The sequence below is a fragment of the Pteronotus mesoamericanus genome, unplaced genomic scaffold (genome assembly GCF_021234165.1).
Source record: "Pteronotus mesoamericanus isolate MK-2021 breed Mesoamerican mustached bat unplaced genomic scaffold, CSHL_Meso_final contig_90, whole genome shotgun sequence".
In the NCBI taxonomy this organism is placed as follows: Eukaryota; Metazoa; Chordata; class Mammalia; order Chiroptera; family Mormoopidae; genus Pteronotus; species Pteronotus mesoamericanus.
This window is the reverse complement of record NW_026555277.1, coordinates 21,523,328-21,550,526: the sequence shown is the minus strand read 5'-3', so window position 1 is coordinate 21,550,526 and position 27,199 is coordinate 21,523,328. Positions and strand designations below refer to the sequence as shown.

Sequence of the window (27,199 nt, the reverse complement as noted above, 5' to 3'; positions counted from 1 at the left end):
GTTATCTCTCATTTTCTTCAGATGTTTTATTTTGCTTTCGTTATTATACAATTTCCAATGTAAGTTGTGTAATGTGGATTTCTTTTTACTTACCCTGCTTGGTATATATTTGTGCTTCTTCCAATTATGAACCTGTGTTTTTCATCAGTTGTTTGCTTTTTGAATGTTGCTTCATTCCCTTCTCACTTTCTGGGCTCCAATGAAAGGTTTCTAGATTGCATCTGTCTCTTATCCTCTCTTCCATATTTTCCATCTCCTGAACTTTGTGTGCTGCATTCTGGGCGTGTTTTCTTGCCCTCTGACTGGGTCACCAGTCCAGTTCTGTAAGACTCTCCTAAACTATGTATCCCTTATCTTGTTACTGCAACTAGAAGGATCTATATTATTCATTGATAAGTGTTTCATTAATTTAATCATAAATAATGACACAAAATAAAATTCAATTTTAAATTTCAATAATTGTCATTACTCTTATTCATTTCACTATCATTGCTGTTTGCCCAGTAACACTTAAAAAGTAATGTAGAAATAGAGCAACAGGCATCTTCCATTGAGTTTACTGTATTTGTTCACTCTCTACATAATCGTTAGACATTGGGTGTTTACTTTGGGATACCGCTCACCCATTTTTCTCCCTTTTCACAGTGATGAGAGGAGAAGTGAGCAGGGAGATTTCAAATTGACAGAGGAAGAAAAGGGAAAAAGTCCTATTCTGCTAGGCCATACAACTCCATAAGGTTCAAACTGAGTGCATTTAAGGAGGTAAATGATGGTGGTCAGCATTAGAGCCTTTGTCTTAAAGAAACTAATTGTACCTGAAGTGCAAGAGCCTCTTACTCACAATGATCCCTAGCGGTGGCAGGGTCAGTGGGAGGCCCTGAGCAAATGGTTAGATTTTGGAAAATGAACAAGTAGGGTTTATTGGTTTTTCCCAGCACTCACAACCAATGCTCTCTAGTCCCCCAGCATCTTTTCTTCTCTCTCTGCTCCCTTTTCAAACTTTAAAAGATTCCATCAGCAATTTCAGTGAGAAAAACTCATAAAGTTTTAGCGTGGTCATACTGTTTTATTTTTGTTTTTACTTTTTTTACATTGCATTAAGATTTATAACATAAAATTTACTGTTTTAAATGTACAGTTCAGTGGCATTGATTACATTCACATTATTGTTCAACCATCACCACTACCCATGTCCAGAACTTATCATTCCAAACTGAAACTGTACCCGTTAACCAATACTGCCTATTACTCCCTCGCCTCAGCCCCTGGTAACCACCAGTCTACTTTAGGTCTCTACGAATTTGACTAAGTACTTCACGTAAGTGGAATCATACAATATTTGTCCTTCCATATCTAATTTATTTCATTTACCGTAATGTTTTCAAAGTTCATCCATATTGTGGTAACTGAGATTTTAAAGAAGGATTTATTTTGCTACCCCAAGTCCTCTATCCAAAATTGACTTCAAGCAGCTGCTGGTTTTAGGACCACAGGAAGTTATGAATATTTCTCCCTTCAAGTTTCCAAATATAAAGAGTGGCCCAGGGAAAAGCAAGTGGAAACGTCATGTCACTGCCACATACAGCATTCTGCTGTTCTGAATTAATTACAACCATGAAAAATGAAATACCGATTCACTTCCCCCAAAAACATTTTCATATATGCTCCTTGTACCTCCAAAAACCCGAAACTCCTGAGATGGTTTATTTCCCCAGAGACTGCCTAAGAAATTTGAGGAATCTTTCTTTTCTCTCTTGTGGGAGAATTTGTTCATGCTCAGAATAGGGAAAAGGTTAGGAAGAGAGCCAGGAAAAGCAGAAAACATGTAAGCTGTTTCCTCTAACCTAACTGAAGAACCCCAGTTGGAGCAGTAGAACGGCCCAGTGCATCTCTCCTTTATGGAAGGATTCACTGTTTGAGGCCATCGGGTCTTTTTTTCCCCTTGTGTGTGAAGTTCCCCTTCAACTACATGGGCTGCCTCAAGGGTATCTCCACAGAGCAGAAATCCTCTCAGAAGCCTAAATATATGTAGGATAAGAAGAGCCATAGGAATAAAGACTTAAGAACAAAACGGGAATAAAAGGAAATAGGAGCTGGTTCACTATTAGGACTTCAATGTTCAGAATATTTAAAATGTTTGTTTAAGGCTAGTCTGGGGTAGGCAAAACGGATGATAGCCTCATAACTTGTTTAAGAAACAAATTAAAAAATATAAAAACAACATGAAATTTATAAAGTCAATAAAAATATATATATATTTTTTAAAGTATATATTTTTTAACTTCAAAGTGAAATGGTTTGAGACTTTTGAGGTACATACAAAGAAACTATGTGGGGCGGTAGGCAGAGACCGTTCGATGGTGCTCACCAGCTCAGCTTCTCAGTTGGCATATCTTACAGTTGACCATTGCCAGCAACCAGGATGATTTTTAACCATTTGACACTTTTTTATTACTTTTATTCTTCTCCATATATTGTTTAATTTATACATTTTATATCTGTTGCCTTAAAGACAAGAAGCAAAAAGAATATTTAAAGACAAGCTCATGAGAAGGTTTAAAATGACAATAATTCTAAAAATTTACCTCAAGATACTCCTCCCCAGATTCTTAAGTTACATTTGTCTGATCAAAATTCTTGGATCACATATCAAGATGTCTCCTGTACATGAAAATCAGTAAAAAGTAAATATGGTGGCAATTATATACAAATTGGCTTTTTAAAAATTGGGGATAAAAACAACCTGTTGTTAGAGCAGGGGAAATCTGCCTGCAAAACTCAGACTGAATATATATATATATATATATATATATATATATATATATATATATGAATAAGCCAGTTGATTATTTTAAATGCAAACCAAATATTACCTTATGAAAACAGCTTTTGTCTCTTTAGATAGAATAAAATACAGTTTAATTTCCATTTTATATATATATATATATATATATTCTGTCCCCGAACCAGACACAAGATAAAAATTATTCTTGAACTTTTTTATCAAGATATCTGCTTTCTCCTACACAATTGATTTAAAGTAAATTAAATAGCATGTGTTTAAAGTCAGATGGAAAAAGTAAAAATTTATCATCTGGGTTAAATACATATGTATAATATTAAAAGACCATATTTAATATGAATTTTTAATAATGTGATGATTTATAATAAAATTTTCTGCTTATATATCCTTCTTTATCATGCCACACAAAAATGTCAACATGGTTAAAAGAGTCTGCAAATTTATGTGTTAGTGAAAGAAATTTGGAGTCAAAGTTTTGGACCATGGGGATAATCTCTGTAATCTGTCACCTGAACCATTTTTATCACTCAAAAGACTTACAAGAATAAAAATGCGCATTATTACCAAAATAAATCTTACTTCTTTTGATCTCTCAAGAATTACCCTCTTATTGGACTACATAGGAAAGGAAACATATGTCACACTACTTTATATATTTTAAGATGCCCCTTCTCGTTGCATCTTAAATCAGGATGCAATTTACAACCAGTAGCGTCTTACAATACCTATCGACCAAGCTGCACTTTAGACTGTGGTTAACGTTGCCAGTGTGTGAACATCAAACGTGCCAGCATCAAAACTTGCAGAATGTCTCAGTGACTTGGAAGAGTCTTGCAAACAGAACAGCTTTTTTTTTTCTTTTTCTTCTTCTTTTTTTTAAATCCTAGGAACCAAACAATTATGGAAAGGGGGTAAATCAGACATGTTTAGCAACATTCTTTAAACAGGAGTCAAAAGTAGGCTAACTCTGGGTAATTGCAAGGTCAGCTTAGGAGCCCAACACCCATGGCTCTTCGGTCTTTAATGGATTATTTTAAGACATGCTGTGTCATCAAACTCCTGATATAGAGGGTGATATCGTGGATAAACACAGACATCAAAGAGTCTGAGTCAAATGCTGAACATGAAAAAGTTTCAGGAGCACCTAAGCCAATTTCTTTCATTTACTGTTCCGGTTTTTGCACATACAAGTATGACAAATGATAAAATAATCTGTCTAATTAAATGTATAGCAGCCCTTTCAATAAGAATAAAGAAACATTCTGAGCATGTCATAGTTTTACCTGCAGGTTTTTTTGTTTCTGAATAGTACATACAATAATGGTGCCTCTTACAATGATGGCATCTTAAGATACAGTGAAAGAGAGTATTCAGTTTGTAGGTTTAATACTTTCCCCTCCTCCCATAAAGTGGATAGTTAATGAGCTTGAATGAGCTAAAATGTTTGCTATCTATACTGTATTCTTAAATGCTGGTTGCATTCCATTTTAACAAAAAGCTGCAGGCTGTTTTTATTTTTGGTTAACAAAAGGATTTTTTTTTTTTTTTTTGCCTGAGACTTTTTATAGCATGTGGCCTCTATTTAACTGTCCCCAAAATATTTCTTGGGAGGAGAAATGCTAGTAATTCAGTTTTCCAGGTATGGTTTCTTTGAAAGTGTCAGGTTGACTCTTATTTCTTTTGCTAGGGGTGCAGGCTGCATCTTTATTGAAATGTTCCAGGGTCAACCTTTGTTTCCTGGCGTTTCCAATGTCTTTGAACAGCTGGAGAAGATCTGGGAGGTAAGAGAAGAATTCCTCTTAAGAAGACGAAATACCTGCATTTCAAACTTTAAATCAAATTTGCCTTTGAGACAAATGATGCTGTCCATCTGCTTTGAGATATTAAGCTCTGTGTTAAGGTTGTGGAGACTGCAGTATTTGCCACAGGTAGAATAAGCACCTTGGGAACGAGTGGTCAGGAAACCCCCTGTTGTCCTGTAGCATTCCATGAATCCACCTGCTCCCTATTATTATTGTCTCAGTCTCCTGGGCAATTTCTGCCATTACTTCTTAAACACATTTCTGTCTTGCCACCCCCACTCTAATTCTACTATATGTTCGGCCCTGGATCTTTGTCAACTGAAGACAAGGAAGTAAATAGTCATAGAACTCCAATAAAAACAAAGACTTTGCCATGTGAGTGTGAGAGAAATACAGTATTTATTATGCTCCTCTAACACCAAATTCCTAAGATGTCAGGGTGCTTTTGTGTGTGGTTCCAGTTTTTTTTTTTAATTTTATTTTTCACCTACAGTTCACATTCCATGCTATTTTGTATTAGTTTCAGGTGTATAGCGTAATGGTTAGACAATCACTTAAAGATTTTATTTATTTATTTTTAGAGAGGAGGGAAGGGAGGGAGAAAAAGAGGGAGAAAAACATCGATGTATTTTTGATTGGTTGCCTCACACATGCCCTCAACTGGGGACCTGGCCGGCAACCCAGGCATGTGCCCTGACTGGGAATTGAACCAGCAAGCTCTTGGTTCATAGGCAGGCACACAATTCACTGAGCCACACCAGCCAGGGTGACAATCATATACTTTACAAAGTGTTCCCCTGATATTTCCAGCATCCACCTGGCACCATATATAGTTATTATAATATTATTGACTATATTCCGTATGCAGTAGTTGACATCCTCATGACTATTTTGTAACTATCAGTTTGTACTTAATTCTTTTATTTTTTTCACCCACTTCTTCCATCCTCTCTGCTCTGGCAACTATCAGTCTGTTTCAATTTTATTTGCTTGTTTATTTTGTTCTTTAGACTCCACATATAAGTGAAATAATATAGTATTTGTCTTTCTCTGACTAATGTATGTCACTTAGCATAATATCCTCTAGGTCCATCCATGCTGTCACAAATGGTGGGATCTTTATTCTTCTTTATGGCTGAGTGATATTCCATTGCATATCTGTACCACCACTTTTTATTCATTCATCTGTTGATGGGCATTTGGGCTGCTTCCATATCATGGCTATTGTAAATAACACTGCAATGAACATAAGGGTGCATATGTTCTCTTAAGTGCGTGTTTTGGGTTTCTTTGGATATATACCTAGAAATGGAATCACTGGGTCATAGGGCAGTTTCATTTTTTAGTTTTTTGTGGAACCTCCATACTGTTTTCCACAGCAGCTTTACCAGTCTGTATTCCCACAAACCTTGCACAAGATTTCCTTTTCCCTCATTCCTTCCAGTGCTCATTGGTTGATTTATTGATGATAGCTATTCTGACAGGTATGAGGGAATATCTCATTGTGGTTTTAATTTGCATTTTTCTAATGATTGGTGATGTTGAGCATCTTTTCATATGTTTATTGGCCACCTATGTGTCCTCTTTGGAGAAGTATCTATTCAGGTCCTTTGCCTATTTTTAAATTGGATAGATTAGTTTTTTGAGTTGTATGAGCTCTTTATAAATTTTGGATATTAACCCCTTACTGACGTATCATTGGAGAATATTTTCTCCTGTTTAGTAGGTTGTCTTCTCATTTTGATGACGGTTTCCTTTGCTGTGCAAAAAGTTGTTAGTTTGATGTAGTCCCATTTGTTTATTTTTTCTTTCATTTCCCTTGGTTCCATTTCTTTATTCATTGTTTACCCCTACCTCATTTACACCATGACATTTTTCATTTCCTTTGTAGCTTATATGCCATGTTAATCATCTATATAGTTCTCTTTTTTGGCAATTTTTTAAAATTATAAAATATACATAAAATTGCCTTTCTAGCCACTTTTAGTGTACAGGTCATAGGCATTAAATACTTTCACATTGTTGTATAACCATCACCACAATTCATTTCCAAAACTTTCTCACCGTCCCAAACAGAAACTTTATACCCATTAAACAATAACTCCCCTGCCTCTGGTAACCTCTTATCTTCTTTTTATCACTATGAATATGCCTATTCTAAGTAGCTCATATCAGTGGAATCATTTAGTATTTGTCCTGTGTCTGCCTTATTTCACTTAGCATAGTATTTTCAAGGTTCATCCATTTTGTAGCATTGTCAAAGTGCTTTAAACTCAGTTTGTTTGGTTTTTTATCACTTGTCATCTTGCTCCCTTTGAAGTTTGCTACTTCAAGCAGACATCTGGAGCATTCTTTCTATCGGTCCCCAGTGCAGGTATCTTGGAAAATACTGCTGCACTGGGTTTTTTGTGTGCAGGTGAGGAAACTTGTCTTCTCTTTACAATTTTGATTTAGTAGTCTCAGTGTTTGCCTATCCAGAAATGATATGAAATTTTTATTTTCAAATTGCATTCCCACTATGGAGTTCTTAATTAATTTATTTTTTAAAATAGAATTTATCTTTTTTTAATATATTTTATTGATTATGCTATTACAGTTGTCCCAATTTATCTCCCTTGTTCCCCTCCACCCAGTACCCCCATTTATACACACATAAAGGTGAGAAAAACTCCTTAGAGAACATTGGGAAATGGGGAAAAAAGTTAGTTGCCAGTGTATGGAAGGTCATTGGTTTACCTCTATGAAGAAATTCTATGCAAATCAGTCTAGTGCTATCAATTCAAAACCCAGAAGACATTGTCTTCTGGCTAAAATAAAATGTGTTTTGAGAAATTAAGACATTTTATAGAGATTAATTACTGCTATTAAAAATTTCTCTTGGAAACATGTGGGTTATTACAGGGCACCATAGGAAAAATTGGGAAGCATTCACAAACTAAGAAAACATTTTTCAAACCAAAATATTTTTTTCTCTACTCATCTGCAAAACAGAAAAATGCTGTTTATCTTCAACCAGCATCATTGGTTGCCACAACATCATCTGAACTGGAGACAGCTTCATGTAATAATAGCTTTAAAGTCATAAGAACTGGGTTTGAATTCTAGCCTCTTTATAGCTAAACAAACGTGGGCAAGTTATATAGTATGTCTGAGCTTCAGTTTTCTTATTTGTTAAATGGAGCTAGTGATAATGACTTTCTAACTTTGCTGTCAAAATTCCATAAGATCAAATGCATAACAAGTTCCATGTGCCAAAAGGGCTCAATAAGTATCTGCTGCCTTTCTCTCTCATATAAATTATTATTGTAGAGATGTTTCAATAACCTAAGTGCTAAAAACCATTTTCTGATATGTCACCTAATTGTTCTTCCAAGTTGTATTACTTCTTGTCCACAACAGAGGAAGCGCAATTAGCATGGCCTAAACCTGACCCTGCAATGACCTTTACACATTTGAAGAGTATTTCCTAGTCATTTAATCAGGAAAAAAATACTTTTTGGTCACTCACCATGTAAAATACTCTATGATGTCTTGTAAGAAGTTACAAAGCATGGAAAAAAGGGAAGAATAAGGCCTTCTGTTGAAGATGGAGGTATAGATAAACACGCTTTGCCTCCTTGCATGACTACAGAAAAAAATTACAAGTAGAGCACAAAAAACATATCACTCAGAACTGTCAGAAAATCAAGCTGTATGGAAGTCCAACAACCAAGGATTTAAAGAAGCCACATTCATCCAGATGGGTAGAAGGGGTGGAGACACAGAGACAGGCAGAGAGGTGTGGAGACTCAGCATGGCACAGAGAGAAGGCAAAAAGGTGGTCTCACATTCATTTGTGGTGGATAAATATTGGGAGGGATACTTCGAGAGTGAGTGATCCCAGCATCAGGCCAGACCACACAGCCCAGTGGTCCAGAGTCAGGAAGATCAATCCCTATAAATTCTGGCTGTAAAAACCAGTGGGGGTTGGGGCACGGGAAGAAACTGCTGGATTTTCAGGAGACTCCTCCTAAAGGGCCTAAAGGGACTTAGGACTTACGCAGACTACCCCCTCTTGGATTCAGCACCAGGAAAATAGCTGGAAGAGTACCAGTCACATACAGAGAGAAAGTGAAGTGACAGGAAACAGTCTGAGTGCCAGGAGACAACCTCCTCCCAGACAAATCTCAAGCAGTGATATTGTCTGCTCTCCCAGCCCTCCACCCACACAGAGCCACAAAGTGTTGAAGCAGGTTGCCCCATGCTAGTGATTACCTAAGGTTCTGTCCCATACAACTTACATGTGGCTTTTCTATAATAGCCCACATTACTAAGATAAAGAGTCAAAGCCGCTCTACCAAATATACAGAAACAAAGGCCAGGAGGCTGCCAAATTGAGGAGGCAAAGAAATATGGCCCAAATGAAAGAACAGAACAAAACTTCTGAAAAAAAAAAAAACTCTAAATGAAACAGAGATTACCAATCTATCAGGTGCAGAGTTCAAAACACGGATTATCAAAATACTTAAAGAACTCATCGAGTACAGCAATAGCATAAAAAAGACCCAGGAGGAAATAAAGCTTACATTAAGTGAAATAAAGAAAAGTCTACAAGGAACCACTAGTGGAGAAGATGAAGCTGAGAATCAGTTCAACGATTTGGAACATAAGGAAGAAAAACGCATTCAATCAGAACAGCAAGGGTAAAAAGAATTTTAAAAATGAAGATAGTTTAAGAACCTCTGGGACATCTCCAAACATACCAAAATCTGAATCATAAGGATGCCAGAAGGAGAAAAGAAAGAGCATGAAATTGAGAGCTTATTTGAAAAAATAATGAAAGAAAATCCCCCTAATTTGCTGAAGGAAGTAGACAGAGAAGCCCAGGAAGCACAGAGACTCCCAAACAAGCTGGACCCAAAGAGGACCACACCAAGACACATCATAATTAAAATGCCAAAGGTTAAAGATAAAGATAAAAAAAGAATCTTAAAAGCATCAAGAGGCAAGCAGTTTGTTACCTACAAGGGAGTTCCCATAAGATTGTCAGCTGATTTCTCAAAAGAAACTTTGCAGGCTAGAATGCACTGGCAAGAAGTATTCAAAGTGATGAAAATCAGGGACCTACAACCTAGATTACTCTATCCAGCAAAGCTATCATTTAGAATGGAAGGGCAGATAAAATGCTTCCCAGACAAGATAAAGCTAAAGGAGTTCATCATCACCAAGCCATTATTATATGAAATGTTAAATAGACTTATTTAAGAAAAAGAAGATCAAAACTATGAACAATTAAATGGCAACAAATTCACAGCTATCTACTGGATCTAAAAAACAAACTAAGCAAACAACCAGAACAGGAACAGAGTCATAGATATGGAGATCATTTGGAGGCTTATCAGTTGGGAGGGGGAAGGGGGAAAATGGGGAAAAAGGTGCTGGGATAAGAAGCATAAGTGGATAGGTACAAAATAGGCAGGGGCATGTTAAGAATAGTATAGGAAATGGAGAAGCCAAAGAAGTTATATGCATGACCCAGGGATGTGAACTAAGAAAGGGCGATTGCTGGAGGGAATGGTGGTACTGGGTGGAGAGGGACAAAGGGTTAAAAACTGGGACATCTGTAATAGCATAATCAACAAAGCATTTCTTTTTTTAAAACGGGAAGGATAAGAAAAATGAATCATCTGTACTTTCAAGTGTTGTTCTATCTAGGTGGAGTGAAGAATGAAGTAAATATATGTGAAACAAACACTAATTGTATGTATATGTGAAAGGATGTATATGTAGATATTAGTATAAATTATAATATTGAAATAAGTTATATTATTAGGACATTTGAAAGCTGTGTATAAACTGATTTTTTATATTACATACTATCTTTAAATAATCATGTTTTTAGAAGCATTTAGTACAGCACTTTGAAACCATAGAACAGAAAGAATGGGCTAGACATTTCCCAGAACCTGGTGCCTCTCTAGTTATTGGTTCAAATTTCCAGGACTGGCCTTGCTGACTGACACTGGCCATCTGAAGATGTTTTAGATAATTCATTAAGTGAAAGAATTTGAACTTGAATCAGAACATATAGTACCAAAACATGAGCAATGCAGCAAAAACAAACATGTCTTAACAAATTAGCCTAATAGTTCCTGACCAGAGAGCCATGTTCATTTCTACGTTGTCTTTATCACACTGCAATCAATCAAAGGGACTTTATTTTGACACTTATGACAATTCATTACAAATTTAAAGCAAGTAAACATATTAGAAATAACACTGGCCTGCAGTCAGAAGACATGAATTCTAACTCTAATTTCAAGTTATGAGGGAAGAACAATTCACATAACCAACCTCCATGGGCTTCCAGTGTCTTAAATGTTACAGATGCTCCTCAACTTTTGACAGGTTACATCCTGAGAAACCCATTGTAAACTGAAAATATCATAAGTCAAACCATAGGAAGTCAGGGACTACCTGTATTTGGTTTTCTGACTCCATGAAGTTGTGACTTCTTTGAACAAAATGTAAAGAAAATACTGTAGCTCCCATCATTTAAAATCATAATATTCTTCTCTGTTTCTGTGATTCCCCTTCTCCCCTAGGTAGCTTTTTTTCTCAAGTCTGTCAACTTGCATAGCTCATTGTTGATTTTTGATCTGTACTGATCAAGGATATAGTTCCATATTGCTTAGCCATACTTTATGGTCACCAGGAGGTCAGATTAATTACATCTCATTTCTTCCTTGGTCCTATCAAAGGAGGACCACGGTTTTGTTACCATAACTGTAGTTCCACACTCTAAGGACAAAGTGGAAAGTCACCACACTCAGCAGCAGCTTGTCTTTAATACTACTACATCTCAAGCAGGTTAGAAATTTAAATATTACAAATAGTTCCTGATTTTGTGTTTTACTAACCATGGTCTACACACATAAAAATAGGAGATCTATTTCTAGTCTATGATATTGGGTGTAGGAATGGCTTCTTTGAAAGCAACATGTCCATTCTAAATCTCCCCACCTCTAAACACAACTTTCCTCTACATTTATCCTGAGATCTCACTCTTAAGAATACACACATAACGAGAAGTCCTGAATTTTTATTTTACCTTCTTTCTGAAATGTGTGTGTGTGTGTGTGTGCGCGCGCACACACACATTCACATATGAATAGCTGTCACTGCTTTCTGAAATCTAATTCTTTCAATACGTGTTTTTTAGAAAATAATCCAAGCTGTGGTTCTAAAATCAGAATAAAACAAACTATGCAGACCTTGAATCCATTAATCAAAATGCCTTCAGTTTCCATTCCAACAAAGGCAGAAAACAGCTTCTGCAGCCCACTGTGTTTTCAGATAGAGCACTCACTAGCTGCCTTTTTAAGAGCCTTTAGGGAGGGCATAAATCAACAATTTTTGGTTTTCAGTTTCCCAGACAGTGAGGTAGAGATTTAGTAATTTTGTAAAGGGAAAATGAATTCAATAACTTTCAAATAGAAACTCAGCATCAAATTTCCAAATAAAGGATATTGAATTTTGTTTGAACTTTTAAAATCTCAAACTTAAAAGCTTTTAGCATAATATTTAAAACTCTTTGGTATCCATTTTGTTGATTTAATTAAACATAAGCAAAATAACCAACAACTTCTGGTAACTTGTACCTTAGGAAAATATGGATGTGGTCATTATTTATTTCTCCTATTGCTTTCTTCTCTTTGTCATCTTTGTTTTCTTTGCATTGTACTTTGTAAGTCCACAGGAGATGTATGGTTACATGTAAGTCACACCCACTTGTTTACATGCACATCTGTGCAAATCCATTAGATGGTAGGTTAAAAAAGGGGAATTAGCTACCCGTCTTCTGGCCCTCTTCTACAAAAGAAGAATTAGTCTAGTTGGTTTTTCAAAATGGATTCTAGGATTCTTAGTGTTCCTCAGTGTGGTTGACAGGAAAAGATCTATAATCCTCTCAGTAGCTTTTCAGTTTGTTTAGGGAATGGATCAAAGAAAGATTTTACTGTGTGGCATGATTTTTTAAATTATTATTATATGAGGGAAAGTAGCACTTCAGTGTCTTTGTTTGAGGATAAGCTTAACAAGCACCACAAAATATACTTTTCAGCCAGAGTCCTAGTCAACAAGCAGGTTGGTATTAAGATTTTGTATTCCTCATTGATTAGTATCAGTCAGTTCTTGGCCAGGTGACTTCCCGCTGTAACACTTGGACTGCTATTTTGCAAATGGGTTCTCTAGACTCTTTCTACAAGAACTGACTAAGAAACTCTTTCTTAGAATTATATTGTAGTGGTGTAATAAAAGCTGCTAGTATTTAACTAATATCTTATTTTTAAAAAGACATTATTCTAGCCCTAGCTGATGGCTCAATTGGTCAGAGCATTGTTCCATATACCAAGAGGTTGTGGTTCAATTCCCAGTCAGGACACATACCTTGGTTTCAGGTTCATGGCTGGGGAGTGTACAGGAGACAACTGATTGACCTTTCTCTCTCTCCCTTCCTCTCTCTCTAAAATCAATAAATAAAATCAATGTTATTCTAGCTCCCAGATATAACTGACATTAAGCTTTTATGATTATCTTAAAAGAATGGTAAGGTGATACCCTTAAGAGAGTGCAGAAAAACAGCACCATCCAGAATCTGAAATGTGTTGACATTGTACTCCAAAAAGACTTCTATTTTCCTATTAATTCAAAACCAGAGCTTCAATGTAGTAATCCAGAGTATAAATGTGATCTTCTTCAGTGATATTGTTACTATTACTATCTACCAGTTAAAAACCGAATACCATATTCCAAGCTGCTGGGCCACAGAAAAAAATAAGCAGATAAAATGAATTTGGTGGAAAGCCCTAGAGTTAAGTTTGGGATCATTTTTAGCCAACATTCCACTGCCTCAAGATCAGTAACCTGAACCCTTTTTAATTTCAGCACATTGCAGAACAGCTGAATGTCATGCTATAGCATAATTTAGCCTGTCAAGTGCCTCCTGTTGTGTGTGTGTGTGTGTATCCATACATATATGTATATACATATATAGTGTATAAGTACATATATACATATATAGCATATACACCTATACATATGTACATATATGAACATGCATATATAGTATATACATATATATGTGATGTTAGGCAAAGGGAGATCACTAACTCTCAACATAGCATCCTAATGCATGTTCATCATGCAGTAGATATTTAATGATGAGAATATGACTTTAAGCAAGGTTATATCATTTGCCTCAGAATAAAAAGTGAGTTTGCGAAGATACAGCCTGAGGACCTATATTAAGATTCTCCAGAGAAACAAAACCAATAGGATATATAGAGATATTTAAGAGGAGATTTATTATAGGAATTGAATCATGCGATTATGGAGGCTGAGATGTGCCATTTGCAAACTGGAGAAACAGAAAAGCCAGTGGTATAATTCAGTCTGAGGCCAAAGACCTAAGAACTGATGGGGCTGCTGGTGGTAAATCCCAGACTCTGAAGGTCTGTAGACCAGGAACATCGATGTCTGAGGGCAAAGAAGATGGACGTTCCAATTTAAGAAGAGAGTATGTACCCTTCCTCCACCATTTTGTTCTATTCAGGCCCTCAGTGGATTGGATAATGCTTGTCCGTATCAGTGAGGATGGATCTCTTTACTTAGTCTACCAATTCAAATCCTAATTTCTTCCCAAAACACCCTCACAGACATACTCAGAAATAATATTTAATCAGCTATCTTGGCATCCCTTGGCCAAGTCAAGTTGACAGAAAAAATTAACCATTATAGTATCATAGGAATATACTAGTTTTGTCCATGAAAACTACAAATATGGAAACAGAAAAGTTTCTTTTCTATATCTATATCAGCTGGTCACTTCTCATTCTTCCCTGTTCTTCCCTGATCTTTCTTTCCTGTCTTCAAACCTACTCCATCCACTCCAGCACCCCCCTCATTTTTCTCCATCTTTTTTGGCTTTGTGTAGGTATTGGGAGTCCCTACAGAGGATACCTGGCCTGGAGTTTCCAAACTACCTAACTACAATCCAGGTAATACTTCATTTGAGCTTCTCAGTGCTCTGAGAATTAGCAGTGTGAGAGATTTAGCTACGTAGTATGTTCTTTTGTTGTTAACTCAACAGCAAAGATAAGCCTAGACAAATTTTTAGGTCTTATATCCCCTGACTAATCTTTTTATGAGGAAGACCCTGAAATAGTACTTGAGTTTAGATTAGTTCTCAAACTCTGTAAAGCACAAATAGCAAACTGAGTAAGAATTTGAAATGACTATTATTGTGGATTTCACATCTATTCTAAATACAGAACAGCTCAAGGAAACAATTCAAAAGGTGGTGTCACCTTTGAGCCCATGACGGTTATTGATTTATATGCTAATACAACAGAGGGGAAGTAGAGGCTCATTGGTTCATTAGGGTTAGGACAGGCCAGATAAGGTGTCTCTAGATTATACAAGAGTTCACCCTGTTGGTCATTTTCTGTCACATTTGGTCCTCTAAGATTGGCTCCTAGGATGGATTTGGAAATTTTGGAAGTGTTGTCCATGGGGGAAGTCTTTGAGAAATGGTCCCAAGGCCATTTCAGAAGGGACAGATTAGCCAGTCTTCACATCCAGGATGTTGAGACAGAAGGGAGGAAACAAGCAGGGATGAAGAGATGTGTCAGATGCTAGAGAAGCAAGAATGGCTTTAAGGAGAGCTAGATATGCACAGATAAGGACAATGTTCAGGTAAACATGGCCCAAGTCACATTTTCTAGTCTTTATGTTCTTACATTGTCCCATTACTAATAATGTTTTTCCCCCCAAATTGTCATCACTAACATTGGTGTGACATTATCGTGCAAGGTCTTCATGGGAGCAAGAAACCATATGGAGATTAAAAAGGTGATTAAAGAGAAAAACAACAGACATAGGAGACTAAGGACTTTTTTTTTCTTCTGTAACATCTAATATTTTTGCTCAAACAGCTATACATAAGAATCAGATATCTTGAACTAACCAAGATTATGGAAACCTGATAGCAAGCTAAAGACAAACTATAATGTCATTTTCAGCTTTATGTGAATGATCTTATGCATTGCTAAATGGCTTTAGGGTCATTTACAAATAGTTTACCATTTCTAACTATTTTGCTAGTTTATCACCCAAGAAAAATGCTGCTGTGTGGCCACAGGGCTTCCTTTCGGTGTGAGATGAGAGAAAAAAAGGACAGGCTTCCTGTGGAGACCTTGATCCAGGTGCAATCTGTCCTGTCTCCTGTTGCCACAGTTTCTAAGGGAGTCTGTTTTTCCTCTTCTCTCACCATACCCATACCTCTCCTTACCCTGCCTATATTCTCTTCTCCACATGAAAATGGGACCCCTCAGCTTTCTAATGTGGCTGCAACCAGAAGTTTAGGGCCACAGATGGGTTGTAGAAAAGAGTTTGGGTACTGTTGATACAAAGCAGCCACGGTGAACATACGTTGTTCTCCCAGACTTCGAATATTTGGGTCTCAGATTGGTTCAGACAATAAAGAGTTTCTTAGTACAGAATACCTTGATGAGAACAATAATGATAGAAACTTGGCCAAAATGCTCCCCTGCCAGATTCTGTACTAAATAAGGTAACTGGGTTCCAATAAAACAGTGAGAAATATGTTCCATTTTTCATTTTGCTGTCATCAAAGAAATGTGCTATTTTTTATTTATGAAGAGAAATCTCCAGGTACAACAACAATAGGGTTCACACTCTGCATTGTTTTCCTAGTAAGCATTCAATTTAATTCAAATGAATTTAAAAAAAATTTTAAGCACCTACTCTCTTTTCTCCAAGATAAGTCCAGCTCATGTTGGGCCTGGGGTCAGTGCTATTGATAACTCAATCTAAAGACTGTGCTGTAAAAGTCTCACCCACTGCGGCATTCCAGGAACACCTGCTGTGTGAGTCACGAAGTCTCTCTGAGCCGTCTTCCTCACTCACCCCATCCCTGAGCTGCTGCTGCTGCCCTTGATGAAGGGAACGGAAGAGGGGACGGGAGCCAGAAAAATGTCACAGAGCAGAACTGTGAACACCATTCTGGATGAGATTTCCATTCTTTTCCTTTTTGTTCTAAGTAGCAGTAAGGACCCCAAACTTTGAATTCAGCTGGTACAGCAATTTTGAAGGAGCCAAAGAGGTTAGAACTTGGGGGAATCATCCAGTGTCCATCTGTGCCCTCTCTGCCATTTCCAGGCCTTGTCTGGACTATGTCTAGGAAGACAACACAGTTTCTCTTTGTACAGGTTAAAACAAAACAAAACCTGACCCTGCTGGACAGATTTGTCTGGTGAGTGGGACTGTGGGTTTTTCAGCCATCAGTTCTGACTATTGTGCCTGATTAAACCTGGGCAATGTACGAGAGGTGGATAATTCTAGAGACTGGTTTCCTTCCTTCCTTCCTCCCTTCCTTCCTTCCTCCCATCCTTCCTTCCTTCTTCCCTCCCTCCCTCCCTCCCTCCTTTCTCTTCACCCCCCCACCCCCATTTTAAGCAAGCTGGCTGGAAAGTCTGTGTCCTCTACTTCAAAGGGCCAGTTGTCTTGTTTTGATGTGGGCAGATTAAGAAGTAGGCTTTGAAAAGTAGGTTTTTTTGCTTGCTTGCTTTCTTTCCTCTTTTTTTTTTAATCTTTTCTCCTGGGATAGCTTTCAGAGCAATATATCCAAGTGTCAGTGAGGGGGTTCTGACGAGCACGGATTCCCAGACTCTCAGCAGGATCATTCTCTAACAGAAATATAAAAGTGAAATATTAAAAACCCTGGAACGTGAACTCCATCTGCAGAGTAGCCAGGGTCTTGCCTGCTTGCACCATGGGAAAAAAAGATCTCCTTGAAAAAAGAGGGAGGAGGAAAAAAAAGTCCTTTGAGTAAGAGGTTTACAGGTTTACTAGAGCATAGTAACATCCCCTCAAAGAAGTGGGTGTTGCTCTGTGACCCCCCAAAATGCTCCTCCTTTGACTCAGCCGCCAGAACAGTCACCCTCCCCTGGCAACACACCCCCTTTTCACATGCTAACTGAGGTGCCTGTGATTGGCTGAACAATAAGCTGGTCACACTTGCTAAAGGACTGCCATCTTTCACACAATTAGCCAAGACACATTAATCAAACTGGCGGGGAGCTGGAGCTGAGCTGGTCTCCTGCAGTGGGGGAGGGGAGTTTTGGTGATCCTGAATAAGAGTCCACAGGAAGCAATAATAAAGGACAGCATGCTCGAGGGGACTCTATCCAGAAAGTCTGAAAAGGTGAAAGCTCCATATCTGTGAGGCCAGAGGACTCCAGAAGCCTAGAGCAAACTAGGTATCGGTCTTGGCTAAAATCTGCTAATACAAGACAGTCGTGTGAATTTAAAAGCTGGACCCCTAGAGACATTTTTACGAAGTACCCTCACCCTCTTAGGTTTTCCCCTGCCCCCAAGAAAAAACGCACTCAGGATTCCCTTCCCTTTTGAGCTTCAAGCACTTTGGGCCCAAATGGAACCAAAAGGAGTAAAGCATATAGAAAAAGTAGAGAACAATTTAAAATCAATTAAGATAAGGTATTAATTGGCAAGGTGTTGGTTCTAAACTAAGTATTTGAAGAGCCTTTAAAATAGTTAATTTTGAGAGAAAAAAGGAAGGTTAACCTTTGTGCATTCAATGGCAGTATCTTCTGGCTTTTCTTTTCCATATTTCCTCTAAATAGATTTTCCAATGGCAATCTAGAGCTAATAAGATCATACCTTAGAGACGGGTTTGCTACAGAATCATGGAAGGCTTTTAAAAGACTCAACTAAATATTTAGACATTTCTCAGCTCAAGTAAACAGAGGGCTTACTCCGCTGGAGGTTGTCCAGTCACCATCTCATTAGATGCAAAGATCCTGTGATAAAGAAAAACTTTTTTTCTGCCCACATGATTGCAGCCCAGTTGTGGTTTTTAATGTGTCATTGATTGTTTCATCCAACTTCTTTTGCTCCACTCAAAGGGTCTGTCGTGGCTCTGTTTGCTTCCTTAAACACGGTTTTTGAAAGCACTCATGCTGTGTGAGCTCAAATCCTAGCATTAATGTACTGCTGGGTTCATTTCACCACACTCAAAAGCGCTGAGTTTAAATCCCTCTCAATTCCATTTGAGGCACCAGAAGACTTTATCCTTCTCCACTAATGGTTCCAAGTTTACATCTAGATACTGGGGTCAAGGACAGGAGAGGATTTAGAAATAACAGTGCATGACATTAGTCCATGCATTTGCCAAATTGGCAATTAGTTCCTGATGTGCGTGCAAAGCATCTTATTCCTGTCTCTTTGATGCTTGTTCCCATTGAGAAGGGAATAGAGTCCACAGAGGCCTTCAAACTTTTAAAGAAATATCTGCTGAAAATCATGCCTGATTTGTGACAAGAGCTCAGCTGCGGGGAAGCATCCGGGATTACCCTGGTTCTTTCAGCCCCAGAAAAGAACGCTGCACATGGTTAGATTTTCCACTGGAGGAACTTAGTGGAAGTCAAAAGGCCGGAAAGCGGTATAAAAGCCCTGCCGAGACCCAGACTCACTCAGATGGACTATGAACCATAAGCAAATGGACCCTGCTCATGCCTCGTTATTTTCAGTATGCCTGCTTTTTCAACTGCTGACCACCAGGTGGAAGCAAGAAATAACAGGGATGGAAATACTGTAACAGGAATGCTGACATCAGACAGCATTTCACCAGAGCAATCTAGCCTTTCTCTAGAAATGTTTTATTTTAACCTGAAACCCAGTGTAAGAGTTTCACTTCATCTGATACCACTGTGGAACAGATGACAATTAAAATCCAAAATGATCCTTGCCCCTATAGGGATGATAAAGAGCTACCATGCTTCGGACTCAAAGGGTTCTGCGCATGTCTTTGTTGGGACTGGCATCAGTAACTGCTCAGTCACATGAGCTATTAGCCAAGGGAGTTAGCCAGTGGGATGAACTGAAGGGAAAGACACTGATAAGAGCAGTTTTAACTACGAGCATGAACTCTTACACGGATCAGCAAGTCCAAGCTTCACTTTGTACTCCCAGGGGGCACATGTGGAAGTTACTTATTTCCTAGTTCCCTCATCTGCAAAATGGGAGCAATCCAATCATTGAGAAAGTGTTCCCTGTGTGCCAAGCACAGGACATACATAGTTGCTGATTCTTACTTCTGCCTACCAGGGTCCATGCAGGGAGGGAGTACCACGATTTTACACCATGAACTGAAGCTTTCTTCCAGGGCCCTACAGAGGCATTTCCTACATTGGCAATGGGTCAATCCATAGCCAGATCTTGTTTTCCTTTTGTTAACTGCGTTGTGTCCCTGTGTCTCATTTTGTGGTGCAGTTCTGAGAAATAAGTGAAATTATTAACCTGCATCTGCCATGGTACCTAACTTTTTTTCCCCCCTGATACAATTGACATATAACATTGTGTTTATTTTAGGTGTACAACATAATGATTTGATATATGTATATATTTTGAAATGATCGCCATACTAAGTCTGGTTAACATGAGTCACCACACATGATGCTTAACTTTTAGTAGGTGCTCAACAGAAGTCCGTTGTCATTCTCTTTTTCACACAGCGTGGAAGTTCATTGAGCTGCTGAGTGACTCACCAAGGCTCAGACTCAGTGACAAATGTATGAGAACTGTTGCTATGCTTGTTTCTTTATATTTCGCTCCCCTGCATTCTTGGCTTCCTTCTAGATGCCAGGCACACCTCCTAGCTCCAGAATTGAGTTTTGCTTTTGCTTGCTTGGGCCTAAACATTGCTTGAATTCGCACACCCTCAAAGCTGGCCTGAAGTTTTCAAACTCCCACCTAAGTCAGTTTGAGGGCCTGTTTAAAGCTGTCCCTGCTAATGAAGGCTCCGTTCTGCTTCCCTCCCACCACACTGTTGTGAGGTGCATGCCCACTTTGTGGCTACAGACCTTTTCCCTGGTAGGACCCTTGTTATCTACATGTTACATAATGGGTATCCAGTCAGGGCTACTAAATCACAGACAGAATCAGTGTTATCATTGTTGATTTCAACTCCCCACCCCAATGGCATAGTGGAAAGAGTGCGAAATTTTCTATAGAGCAAACCTGACCCCTTTTTTAGTGTTTTTAGTATTTCCCATGTGCCACTTAACTGGCACATAACAGTCACTGAATATTTGTTAAATGAAATAATCAATGACTAGAAGTTAGAGAACCTGCGTTCTAGTTCCAATTTTACCCTCTAGGACTCAAGAATCCTGTTTTGCCTGCTTTGCCAAGAAAGCACATGAAAGTTATTATTCACCTTATTACTGAGTAATAATAACTACTGTTATTGAGCATTAATGATGAGTTAGACACTTTCCATACATTATTCTACCTTGATTTACATACAACAGGCCTGTCATTTGGGGCCAGTGTTCTCATCCCAACTTTATAGATGAGAGAGCTGAGGCTTAGGGAAGTATGTGTCTAGCCAGAATATCCAGACCTGTTGGACTCCAAGGTAGTAGTCCACATTATTTTTCAATCATCAAAGAGCAAATATAATGATTTGGTAAGAAAACAATGACCTAGACTGGGGACTTTACCAAGTCTATTTCTGAATGACTTTGTCCTTCCACCAGCCTTGATTTTAGAAGCTGTGAGCTTGGCAACATGTTTCTGGAATGTACTATGAGTAGAGTCCCTACCCTGAGACTTCAGCAGCCACCCCCTAGCCCCTGTCCTTGCTCCAGCTAATGAAGCCAGTGGCATTCACTGAATCCACGAACCCTGATTGGGCTCATTACTGTTGTATTCTTGGAGCACTGCGGAAAGCTCCTGGGGAGTTACTATTAACATCTTTATTAACCCATCCCCCAAATCAGTCAGTGAAATTCATTTAGATACACAGCCCACTTTGATCTTCATTAATAGTTTCTTCTAGTTTCTACATTTATTTTTAGTTTTCTCATCTTTAATTTATTTGGTGGCAATTACTAGTTCTTATTGAGGGGGACTAGAAGATCTTTAAATAGTTAAGATTAGGAAAAACTGCAAATGAGTGAAAGGCAGTTAAATTATTGTTCCAAGGAAAACCCTTCTATGTTTCTTCCTAGTTCAAGAAAAGGAGTCTTAGGATTACAGAGATCATAAAAGTGGCTCAAGCTGAAGGCTCCTTCCCCACCTTCAGGGCCAGTGCCATGTGTCACTGATCTCTGTAAGACATAGAGCAGGATACACAAGTGGGCTTTCTTGAGATACTTTTGCTTTTTAAGAATAGGGTTTAGTAAATTTATTTCATTTTTATTTTTTATTCAAGCATCAATTTTTCATTCATTCAACAAATATTAATTGAATGCTAGGTGTTGGGACTGGGAGATTAAAGAATAAATAAGACATTGATACTTGCCTTCAAGGCATCCAGTCTGGAGGGGGAACAATAAATAATACAATGTGGAAAGTATTAGTATAGCAGCACCCCCTGGGGAATCGCTAGGAACACCAGAAAAAAGGCGCCCTTGGTTTTTCTGGGGAATTTAGGGACTGTATGAGAGAAAGAGGTATGAGCTGGGTCACAAAGATGATTAAGTGAGCTTTTTCCAGGTGAACAAGAGGAAGAGAACATTCCAGCCAAAGGAACTTGACACAGAGGAGTAGAAAAGCAGGTATTTTGGTAATATACCAAGGAGGTAAATTGCTTAGGGAAGCTAAAATGTTCGTTTTGTGGTAGGGCATTGCTGGAGATTAATCTGGAAGGATAGATGGGGACCAGATGGGGAAGTATTTTGTAATCATCCTAAGGATTTGGGCTTGACTAGTAAGCAAAGAGAGGCATTGGATGATTGTTAGCAGGAAAGTGATATGGCAGTATTTAAATTTTAGAAGAAATTGCTTGGAAGATTATATGTAGAATTAAAGTGGCCAGAAGCATTGTGACAATGCTCTTCAGGGGTGTCCAACCCGCAGCCTACGGGCCAAATGCAGCCCAGGATGGCTATGAATGCAGCCCAACACAAAATCGTAAATTTACCTAAAACCTTCTTTTAGCTCATCAATTTTCGTTAGTGCTGTGTATTTAGTGTGTGGCCCAAGACAGCTCTTCTTCTTCCAATGTGGCCCAGAGATGCCAAAAGTTTGGACACCCCTGCTAGGTTCTAGAAGATAAATAGGAAGTCTCAACTAGAGCCATGGCAGTGGATAAAGAATGGAAGGGACAAATCTAAAAAGCACCTAGGAGACAGAGTAAAAGGAAAGTTGTAACTGAATGGATTTAAGCTGTGAAAGTCAAATGTGTCTGCAACGGGTGAAAGGATGATGGCACCACCCACTGGCACAGGTAGTAAAAGGGGGAAAGAACAGATTTGTGGAAAGGTAATGAGTATGAGGTTTGGACATTTTGAGATTAAGTTATCTCGGGGGCCACCAAATGGAGATACCTAGAAAGCAATTAGAAATACAAGCCTATGATTACAAGAGTCCGATCGAGAAAGACAAAAATGGAAATCATCTGCTTAAAGTGGTATTTAAAGCCCTGGATATGAATTCAGTTGCCCAAGGGAGAGTGGTAGAGAAAGGAGACTGTGATAAAACCCTGGGGGACCAGTACTAATGATCAAGCAAAGGAGAAAGGGGTCTCTGGAAGCTGAGAAGGAACATCCAGAGGGTCTGCAGAAGACCAGATGACGATGATGATCTACCACTGAAATCATATGGCCTTAAGCTCGTTGAGGGAAGGCCAAGTACAATACACACTGAGCACAATGCCTCTATGTGGTGGGCCCTAAACATTTGTTGAGACTACTAGGGAATGGCAAATGTTGTCCAATGGCGCATTATTAAATACCATCCACAATGAATGGTCAAGCTATAGCTCAAACACCACTTGTGGGTGTGGATAGACATTAGTCATGGAAATGTCCCAGGCAAAGAGAAGAGACTCCTGGCTGTCATTCTTCCACCCACAGGGAGCAAGGCCTGGCCTCCCCTACCTCTGCTGAGACCCTTACTTTAGGGGCAGGCTTCAGAGCATGAGATATTTCCTTAAAATCCACAGAAAGTTTTGATGCAGGGTTAGAAAAGTGATAAACCACAAATGTGAGTTGGAGCGCCAGGCTCAGATGCCAAGGAGCACGCTCATTGAGAACATTGCCTTTTGGCGTCCTGATGACACCCAAACAGGAGTCTAAAGCCTGCGAATGCAGAGCATCAGAAGAGCCAAATTTAGCCTCTTTGAGCCAAAGACTAAGGAAGCTTTCAAGCCAGGCAACCGAGGAAGAGGGAAGCAAGCAGCCGGCAGGGTGCGGATGCATGTATTTGGGGTGCGGAGGCAGGCGGACCAGAGAAGAGGTTCAGCTTTTTGTGGTGCAGTTTTAAAGTTACTGCTTGAGATAGAGAAATAAGGCTAACAACATTATCAGCTATTTAAATATACGGTATCTCAGGAATGCATTGTATTTGGGAAATTCCAGAGGTGTAGTTCAGTAGACAGCACCTATAAGATAACCTTAGGGTGACTGTGACAAGACTATAGTAACGAGAAAATGTTTTACCTTGAGGTAAGACTCAGAATGGTCCTGGTGATGTTTTATCAACCAACCAACAAATCTCTGTTACTGTTCTTGAAAAGAGCTTTCTTAAATATTTATGAAAAAAAATTGCATAATTTGACTGTGGTAGCAACAGTTTTGCCATCATTTTAATTTTACTATATTTAGTTGGGAAATTTAAATGTTCAGCTTTTAAAGTTTCTTTTTTGCAGCTTCCTTTGCTTTTGCTACCTCAGATTCCAATTGAACTCCAATGAGAACTCTTTTAAAGAGAGCTGCAGAAGAAGAAAAATCTGGTCTTGTGATTTACTATCATCTTTAGTGGGAGAAGGGAAATAAACTGCCTACAGACTTATGATTTTTAGAGACTACTGAAAGAAACAGACTGCTCTTGAAATGGTACTGTGTAAATTGCGTATCTGTTTGTGGATCATTCTCTCATTGATTGCTTGCAGCTTAACTACTGGGGGAAAAATCAATGCAAGAGAGACAAGGTCATTCAACATTAGGTTATCTGCATCAGAGTGGGAAGGGAGGCCATAAGCAGGCATTGGGCTTTGGCTGGGCTTCATAACAGCAACCTGACCGACTCTGGACACATTAATACCCCTATCTCAGCTAGTGCAGCTACAAAATAGGTGTGGGAAGAGAGTCAGTCACAGTCTATGCAAGACATGGAACCTCAAGTTCAATGTTATCACGTTGTCTCCTGGTGCAACTCTTAATGGGTCATCCTTTACTGGTAGTATTTATGTGAACTGATATTTCCTTTATCCGACTTCTTCTTTTTCCCATCCTTGAAAAACATGTCATATGAGTCAGACGCTATGTTCTGCCATTTGTATATACATTGATTAATTGGATTCTCCCAAAAAGCTCACTGAGAAGTGTGTGGGAGTTGCTGGTGAGTGGTCAACCCTGCCCTCCTTGCTAGATCAGCCTCCTCTGGCTCACTTAGTGTCATACTGGAAACATCTGGAGACCATTAAAGACAATAATACCACCACAATGGACTAATGCCAGGCCCTCCCCAGGACTGGCGAATCAGACTCTCCCAGGTGATGGTTGCTAATATGCAGCTTGGTTTGAGAAGCACTCTGTTAGACCATGCTAGCTCTCTAAAATGAGAAGTAAAGACAAGAAGAAAAAAACCAAAAAGTTATGAATAACACTAACATTTATTGAGCCCCCTACTAAACATTGTGTGTCATCTTATCTAATGCTCCCATGTAACTGGGAAAACTATTCCCATTTTACAGATTTGAAAACTTTGGAGTTACTTAGAAATACCCGAGAGGAGAGAGAAAAGCATGGTAGGTACATCAAACAAGAGAAAGAGACAGAAAGAACAGCGGGAAATCGTAAGGAATTATTTATATTACACTCATGATCCTAATTCTCACAGCAACCCTGTGCAGCAGGGGCTAGAGCTGTCCCCATCCTGCAGATGGGAAAAGTGAGGTCCAATGACATTAAGCAACACCCTCAGGTTACGTAGCTATAGAGCTATGTAGAGCTATGTCATAGCTTACATAGATGGTAAGTGACACAATGTGGATTCAAAACCTGTGTCCAGGGTCTTAACCACACATGGTTTACATTGCCCATCACTTTTCAGAGGAAGAGTAAGAAGAGAAGCAAACAGGATTTATTTTGTTTAGTGCTCTCGGGCAGGCACTTTATATTCATTATCTCAGTGAATCACTTCATCTTTGTGAAGGGACAATGACCTCCAACTTGGGTTAAGGAAGCAGGCTGGCCATGCATCAAGTATCTTGCTTAAGGTCTCAGTGAAACTGAAGCAGCAGTTTCAAACCCTAGGTTCAGTGTTCAAACCCTAATTGAATTTATTCCAAACACATGTTCCACAAGAACAATGCCAAAGTTAGAAATAGTGTTAAAATACTAACAGCCAAACAACACATAGGGCTCTAAGTAGGGAAAAACAGAACATGAGAGAGGATTGAAATGGATTTCATTATGTTGATTGGAAATTGAGATATGACTGAATAAGGAAATACTTTAATTTGGTTTGGTGAAGGAAGAACTGTAAATAGGCAGCAAAAAGTGATTTGGAAATTAAACCTTCGCAACAAATGCAAGATATCCTTATCTTCACTGGTTATTTGAATTTAGGCACAATCATCTGAACAGAGAGTAACTAACCTGTACCTAAAGTACTTCCCTTAGTGCCCCCCTGGCACTATCAAATGCCAACAGAGGGGTTCACGTTTGATTGCATCTGACCTTGAAAATTCAGCTTCAATCACTTCCTTTAACCACTCCTTTCACTCTACAGCTTTTAGCACAATAATTCCATTTTCTTTAAATTTATTGTTGTTCAGTCACAATTGTCCTGCCTTTTCTCCCCATTGCAAAAGAGTGGTTAGATGCCAAGAGGTGGATGGTGATGCCGTCACCACAGGCACGTCATTAGGCCTGAGGGCCTCTTCCATCCTTGTCAAGGGGAGTGCTAGTCTTCTCTCCTTTCATAGAGCACTATCGTTCCATTTTTAATTGAAATTACTTTTGAAGTTTCAAAATAATATATGATTTTTATGAAAAAATCTTTTTAAGAAGATAGACATAAAAAGGGGAAGGCCCCCATGTGACCCCCATCACAATCTGGTGAGCAGTCTCCCACCTCATGTTCTCTATATACACAAAGATGAATTTGTCAGCATTAGCAAAATCATTTTTTGCCCAACTACAATTAAATTCTTTGTTGGGTAAGCAGTCCTAGTGTATTCCATTCCTGTAAGAGCTGGAAGAAGAGATCTTTTGAAACCAAAACAATTACATTTCAGGCCCAAGAAAAGTATAAGGCAAAAACATCAGTTTAAATGAGAGTTGATGTACACTTTTCTCATTGGAATGGGAAGCAGAGGGATTTGATAAGGAACATCAGCTTATTTCCCCTCTAGCTACTCTTATGGCCCTGACATAGAGTAAGCATTCAATTAGTATTTCCCAAATGAATGAGAAATTGTTCCCTTTTATGGTGGTTTTATTTTGGGCTAGTGTCAATACCAAGAATAATAGAAACACATGTAACCACATGTAAATGTTAT

The 27,199-nt window shown here is 38.6% G+C and overlaps 1 protein-coding gene and 1 non-coding gene across 3 annotated transcripts in view; one reads left to right on the top strand and one right to left on the bottom strand.

Moving 5' to 3' along the window:
* The window catches only part of CDK15 (cyclin dependent kinase 15), an 83,532-nt gene that overhangs the window by 36,522 nt on the left and 19,811 nt on the right, over window positions 1-27,199 (top strand). For both annotated transcript variants that reach the window (XM_054586207.1, XM_054586206.1), the window contains exons 9-10: window positions 4,491-4,584; window positions 14,579-14,642. In XM_054586207.1, coding sequence (XP_054442182.1) covers window positions 4,491-4,584; window positions 14,579-14,642 — 158 coding nt within the window. The remainder of the gene's footprint in view (window positions 1-4,490; window positions 4,585-14,578; window positions 14,643-27,199) is intronic.
* Window positions 26,503-26,628, bottom strand: LOC129080789 (U6atac minor spliceosomal RNA). The gene has a single exon (XR_008530197.1). It is a non-coding gene; the product is annotated as a U6atac minor spliceosomal RNA (small nuclear RNA).